The 7,660-nt window shown below is 26.5% G+C and overlaps 1 protein-coding gene across 1 annotated transcript in view; it reads right to left on the bottom strand.

Moving 5' to 3' along the window:
* LOC148303978 (uncharacterized) overlaps positions 1-7,660 on the bottom strand; it is a 35,335-nt gene that overhangs the window by 22,466 nt on the left and 5,209 nt on the right. The window contains exons 3-7 of the mRNA XM_088269036.1: positions 5,553-5,710; positions 4,397-4,531; positions 3,382-3,589; positions 2,506-2,650; positions 1,781-1,955 (exon numbers count right to left, since the gene is read on the bottom strand). Of these exons, the coding sequence (XP_088125162.1) occupies positions 1,781-1,955; positions 2,506-2,650; positions 3,382-3,589; positions 4,397-4,531; positions 5,553-5,710 (821 nt within the window). The remainder of the gene's footprint in view (positions 1-1,780; positions 1,956-2,505; positions 2,651-3,381; positions 3,590-4,396; positions 4,532-5,552; positions 5,711-7,660) is intronic.

Below are 7,660 nucleotides of genomic sequence, written 5' to 3'. Positions count from 1 at the left end.
ATAAATAAAACGTAATATCGATTAGCAAAAAAATAAACATATATATTAGCAAAGAGTTCGTTATATAAAATTTAGTAATTCAACCTTAAAATTAAGTTTATACTACCTAAACTCGAACACAAAAAGTTACATACCAATTAAAAATTTAGGTTAGAAATAAGAGATTATTATAGATCTTTTGTATCTTAATATTTACGAAGTCAAATTTCTAAGCCGTCAAGAAATACAAAATTACTAGAAATTTACATATGTTATGTTAGAGTTTGTTTGAATTTTTCATTGCAATATCATATTTCATAATAAAAGCCCTGTATATATATTTATATATATATATATATATATATATATATATATATATATATATATATATATATATATATATATAATATATATATATATATATATATATATATATATATATATATATATATATATATATATATATATATATATATATATATATATATATATATATATATATATATATATATATATATATATATATATATATATATATATATATATATATATATATATATATATATATATATATATATATATATATATATATATATATATATATATATATATATATATATATATATATATATATACATATATATTAAATGCTTTTACTAAGTACTAATGCTATGATCTGATTTAAAACACATATTTTGAAAAAAGGGTGACAAAAGAATATAGAAGAAAAACAATACATAACTAATACCCAGACCAATTGAATATGATTTTTTTTCAGATATATTATTTTGAACCTCTGACGCAGTTTTGTAATCAACGTCTTACCAACTACGCCATGGCTTATCTGATACATTTTTATATCAAGTATCTGAAAACAAGTATTTCGGTTAAAAAAATAGTCATAATGTTGCCAGAATCATGTACAGTAAAACCCCCTATAACGAGATAGGTACCGCATTATAAGAGGGAATGTTATAAGTGGTTAATTTTTAAAATCGTATTTTAATATTTTAACCATCGGAAAAGACTGAAATGAGTCTTTTAAAATTAAAATACAATTTAAAAACACTAACCCTTTACAATTTTCCCATGGATAAACGCGGTATCTACCATAACGTTACAGAGGGGTTTATTGTATTGACCTCTGGACCTCAGATCCAATGTCCGTCTCGCCACCACAGAACTACATTATAAATTAATGCGATTTTAATGTCGTCCAAAGCAAAATTATAACGTGCATATAAATTTTAAATAATAAGTGTATGCATATGAAAATACTGTTTGCCGATAGATGGCACTAGCTTTTGCGTGTGCACGTACTTTAAGTTGGCAACGCATTGCTAATGCTCTTTTATGTATGTCAGCTGTAAAATGCATAAGTCGTCCTTTTGCAACTTCAATGCCTCAAGCAAGAAAATATCTTCAAAATTAGATTTATGTTTCATACTGACATTTTTTGGTGCAACTGCATATTATATAATAAAATAACAACTATGTAGTTTTTTTCCACATAAATTGTTTTTCACCAGCAACCGTGTTTCGTCGTAACCGACATCTGACAACCGACATCACCAGTCTAATGATGTTAATAACGTTGCTTGCTGGTCAAATAAAATTCACCTAGAAAAAACTATATAGTTGTTATTTTATTCTATGAAAATTTAAGTTTTGCACCAAAAAAAGATCGTTCGCGGGAGATTTTGCTTTTTGCTTTACACTTAAAGAAAAAGGCATGGAAAAATACTGTTAAATTTGCAAAAAAAAGGCAGTTTCAAATGCAAGCACCTAATAATTAATTTTATCTCGATTCAGCTTTGTCTATAAGACTCGTCATGAGCTCCAAGGATTCGATGATGAAGTCGGGACGGTGCGCGATATCCTTAGCCGCCTCAGCTTGCTGAAGACTGGTACCGCCAGATAACACCAGGAGTTTTTGAAAACCACACAGGTGACCAAATGCTATGTCATTCTCGATCCTAAAATACAGTATAGGTAAAAGAAAATGTGAAAGAAAATATGAAAGAAAATATAAAATTAAATGAAAATTGTGAATAAAATAATCTGGTCAAATTATATAAGCTGCGTAAAAATTGAAACTCATGTTTTTAAACATTTCCCAGTGTGTAAAAAAGATAGGGTTAGAATCTTGCATGGATCTAAATAAAAGGGTAACTGTTAAATAAAATAATTATTAATGTACAAACATGTAGTATAAACGATTACTTCATATTATTTTTTGACATCTCGATATAGATGAAGAAGAATGTGAAAAGTGATCACTAAAACCAGCCTATGACGGTAGTTATCTCCGTAAATTCCCAGAAATCCATGTTCTTTTTCATCTATGTTATGATACCAAAAAATAACTCCTTATTGGACAGCTAGATTTGTGAACAAGTATTTTGAAACACTCAAAATATTGTAAACGTTTACTTCATTATCCAATCGTGACAAAATATGAGTAGGTTAAGGATATATTAGATTGAAGGTTTAAATAATGCAAATTTATAAAAATAAAATACATACATGTCTCCGATGATTAATGTCCTTTTGGGATCAGTTATTTTAAACTTTCTTTTCACGATATCTTTCAAATAAGAACTAGGTTTTCCCATGACGATAGGCGTGCGTCCTGAAAGCTCGGTTAAAATTTTCACGAATGGACCTGGTCCTGAAAGTTTTTTTTTTGATACTGTAAAGTAATATTATAGGGCATTTGTGCACTACACGGAGTTTTACCGTCCGGCAGTCCGGTTAGCATGATAAAACGGATGATTGGCTTGGATTAGCTTTTTCTTTTGGCTGTCTTTCTTCGGATCGGTGCGTGATCACGGTGCGCATAAATTCGACCACGCTAAACTATCGTTGTCGCTTTTATTTTTAAAAACCGGACTGCCGGACGGTAAAATTCCGTGTAGTGCACAAGCGCTCATACAGTGAAACTTCTGAAATCTAAACTAATCGGGATTATGGCCTCTTCAGTTCAGATTTGAAAATGTTCGGATTAGCAGAGAAAATTGTAATACAGGTACAGTACTGTAAACTTTATTATTTTAAATAATTTTAAAACAAAATAAGATATATTATGTGTTTATAATAATTTTATGTTAAAATCAATGTTTTCTTCAGGCTTTGCGTGTTTTTTAAATGTTTTTCTTCAAAATCTTGTTTTTCTTACAAAAAATCGGGGATCAACTGTATTTTTCACTGAGGTAAAACATCTTTTATGTAAAAATATCTAAATCTCTAGTTTATCTCGGATATCATAATTACTGTCGAAATACATCATTGATATATAAGCGAATTATTTTATTACTGTTATTTTTATCTAAATATTATTGAAGAGTGTTATACCACCAAATTAAATACTAAATTTAATATAACTATTCATGAATATATTACCTATAAATTTTTGTCTATTTACGACTGGAATCACGGTGTCTGTAGATCCTACTATGTAAAGGACATCGCGCCTTTGTAAAATAGAAATAGCTTTACTTATTTTTAAATAGTTAATATTTATATCGAAGTCAATTACTACAGCACCAATTTCGGCATCATCTGCGGAGTTACTTAGAAACCATTTTAAGTCTTCCGGGCAGTGACTGTCCTAAAAAACACACAATATTATAAACCTAGTGTGAATCAACAAAAATACATTGTAAAAAAAAACATTCTCTGTTCCTATATAAAGCTATTTTTTTCCTAATACACTGAATTCCCCATTGATACGTTAAAAATAATAATCCATTGTGACACGTGTTTCTTATTCATTCATTATCAAACACCGTATACGCTTTTCAATAAGATTTTGAAAGCATCGAAATACGTAGCACATTTCAAAAATATGTATTTATTACTTGCCTTAGAAAATTCTCTTTGCCTTTTATGTACAAGGATTTATAGCATACTTAGTTTATGTCTTTGAAATAATAGTAGATGTATATAGTTAATAAGAAATGAAAAAGGTTAATCTATAAAAACAATACAAAAGATAGAACAATACAATAGAATTCAATGGATTCAGTATCTTATATCAATCAAAATTTGTCACATAGCTAATTTGTTTGTCTTATGCGTCTTGTCATATTTTCTAAATAAGACACAACTACATAAATCTGATAGATCTTAAAGTCCTATTGCTTCATGAGTTTTTGTCAACTGGATACCTTCTTTTGCAAATTCCGTTCGATTTATGTTTTTTTTTATGAAAATCCAAACAATTTTGTAAAGTCGGGAAGAAAATTTATTACACATATTTGACATTTTCTCTTGTATCAATTTCTTATCAAAACTAAGGGAAAATCAATTATACTCTGGTGTTGTCTAGTGGCACATTAGATTTTTATAAATACTTGTATGTATTTACCAACTTAAGTGAAATAAAAATATAATAATAATAATTATGCAAGCTTACTGAGGTGATGCATTTAATTCCACTAGCCGTCATCAAGTCCACTAACTTCGACGTGCAAATACAAAATACTTTTTTGTCAAAGTTAATGTCCTTGAGATATTCTATTATCGTGATGCCGGGGTGGAGAATGCAATCCTGAAAAATAATCGCTGATATTATTTATTTATTCTTTCAAAACATATTACATACATAAGTCATATATACATATAATATTCCCAATTAGTAATTTCTTTCATATAATATTATTTGACATATTAACAAAATGATGTTGAAGAATACAGAAGTCGGGGTATTTACATGGCCTATGTATGACCTGTCTCTGAAGCTCTAAAATAATGTAAATAAAAAAGTCCTTATTAGGTAATCGAATAAGCAACAGTTTCCTATTAGTCACACCTCTTGTATGATTTTTTTGTTGTCTAATTTTTCTTTTTCACTTTATTAGCCATGAAAATATCTTTATATCGACATATCAACAACGATGAAGTAAACATGGTATCTGGGTGTACATATTTACAGGGCTTAAGACCTGTCATAGGTTGGTTTAAGAAATCACTTTATGCACGTGTAACATTCACCATTCTACCCATGGTTGACAACCACACTTTTCAAGAACCCGAATATAATTCAGTAATTGATACGTTCTTTTTATGTAAGATTTTGGCAGCATCTATGGTTGAGTTGATTAAACTTTTTATTTAACAGAGATCCTTTTAAAAAATGTGCGTAAGATTCTAATTATTTTACATACTGGGAGACGCATAAAAACATGTTTTTAATCAAACTTATAATTTGACTAATTATTCTATTGACAACATTTTGAACACGTCGTAAAACATTTTGAACGTGTCATAAATCATTGTTCACACTCTAGTTTATCAGCCTATGACATTATTTATACTAGGTTATGACAGGTCGTAGGCCCTGTAAATACCCTGACTTCCATATTTTTCGTCATCCATGTTAAGATATCAATATAAATAACTCCTTAAAGTGGAGAAACCTAGATTTATGAACAAGGATTTCGACATAATTAAAACGATATGAAGTATATCCTAGTAAAATCGCTTTTAATATAAAATTAAAATATGCACCATTAATTGTAATTAATTTTTTAAGGGACGTGCGCAAGAATTATCAGGAAATGGATACATACAGGATGCAAAGTGACGCCAATTCCTTGAAACTGCTGTGAATATGACTGAAATGTCTTCGTTGCATTGTTTGAGAGAAAATAAATATTTTTTCCTAGAGCTTTCAATTTCGATATAGTATTCCCAACGCCAGGAAAAGGTCCATTCTTCCACAAAACGCCTGGAAAAATACATTAAGTATAAAATTAAAATCATATTAATTCGAGTCATTTCATGTGACATCACAACAGACTTATGAAAAATAATTTAAGGGTAATTTCACAGTTGCTATCCTGTCATTTCTACGGTTTTGGACTGCATAACCAAAATCCTTGTCGTCTTACCTTATGCATAGCAAAGAATAAGTATCGGTATATAAATATTTCACCAAATACAATTATTTAAAACGTTTTATTAAAACATAAAAATATGAAAAAAAAAGTTTAAGGGGTTATTTTTTCACAATATCATTTTGCAATAATTAATGTTAATCAAATGAATTATTTACCATCGCAATCTGAAATGATTGTATCAAAAGAATTAAGAAAATTAGCAGCTTCGTAAGAATTCAAAGAGGATAAATTCTTAACATATCCATTCACTAGTTTTCTTTTGTGAACTGGCAATTTCAATAAACTATTCGGTAAAGAATTTAACCAAGGTAAACTTTTGTATCTGCGAAAAAACAATTTTATTTAATTTTTTATTTGAACATTTGATAATTATTTTGTTATTAAATTATTTTTTTTTAAATATTATTTATTCTCTTAAAAGTTACCCACTTTATCATACTGATACGTTATTATATTTTCAGCTAGGAATACATTGTTTTAAAGTTACTATTACTAGCAAACATAAAAGAGCGAATGAACTTTGATTCACGTAAAAGAAAACTATTTATGCGGAATGATTTCGTTATATAGTTTTGCTTTTCTATAGCTCAGAGAGAACCTGGTTAAATTATTTGACAATAATTTAAATTTAAATGAAGTGTTTTTAATAGAAAAGCATGTACTTAATTACTAGTTAATTTTTGGTTTTGTATAGTTCAATTATTTTAAAAATAATGTAAATTTTAAAAGAAGCCCTTTTAAAAGAAAAATGTGTACTTAAATATTCGTTTTGTTTTGCTTTTCTTTAGCGCAAGGAGAAGCTGGCAAAATTATATTTATGAGAATGTGAATTCATAAGAATAGTACTTTTATACCACATACTTGATATCAATGTTTTCATACATTTAAATACATATATATATATATATATATATATATATATATATATATATATATATATATATATATATATATATATATATATATATATATATATATATATATATATATATATATATATATATATATATATATATATATATATATATATATATATATACATATATATATATATATATATACATATATATATATATATATATATATATATATATATATATATATATATATATATATATATATATATATATATATATATATATATATATATATATATATATATATATATATATATATATATATATATATATATAAATATATATATATAAATATATATATATATATATATATATATATATATATATATATATATATATATATATATATATATATATATTATATATATATATATATATATATATATATATATATATATATATATATATATATATATATATATATATATATATATATATATATATATATATATATATATATATATATATATATATATATATATATATATATATATTGGGTTGATGCAAAAGTAATGACCGTTTTTTATGATCCCAGGTAAACAATTTTTTTTTCATAAATTATGAATAGTACCTTCTTTTTTTATGATTCCATTGTATAAAGGATGCTTTCCCTCTACTTTCTATTCAGTTTTGGCCTGGCCAGAGTACAGTAATAACCCCTTGTATTTTTTCAAAATGTCGTTCGATAAAGTGCATTTACGTCATTCTTTACTTTATGAATTCCGTAAAGACAATACCGCGAGTGTGGCAACCAAAAACATTTGTGAAGTGTATGGAGCAGATGTCATCAAAGTTCGACAGGTACGAAGATGGTTTGCAAAATTCCGATCTGGAGATTTTTCACTCATTGATAAACCACGT

The sequence above is a fragment of the Brachycentrus maculatus genome, unplaced genomic scaffold (assembly GCF_059751285.1).
Source record: "Brachycentrus maculatus isolate JH-2025_06_01 unplaced genomic scaffold, ASM5975128v1 h1tg000336l, whole genome shotgun sequence".
NCBI classification, from domain to species: Eukaryota; Metazoa; Arthropoda; class Insecta; order Trichoptera; family Brachycentridae; genus Brachycentrus; species Brachycentrus maculatus.
Note: the sequence above shows the minus strand (reverse complement) of the source record. Positions and strands in the feature narration are given on the sequence as shown.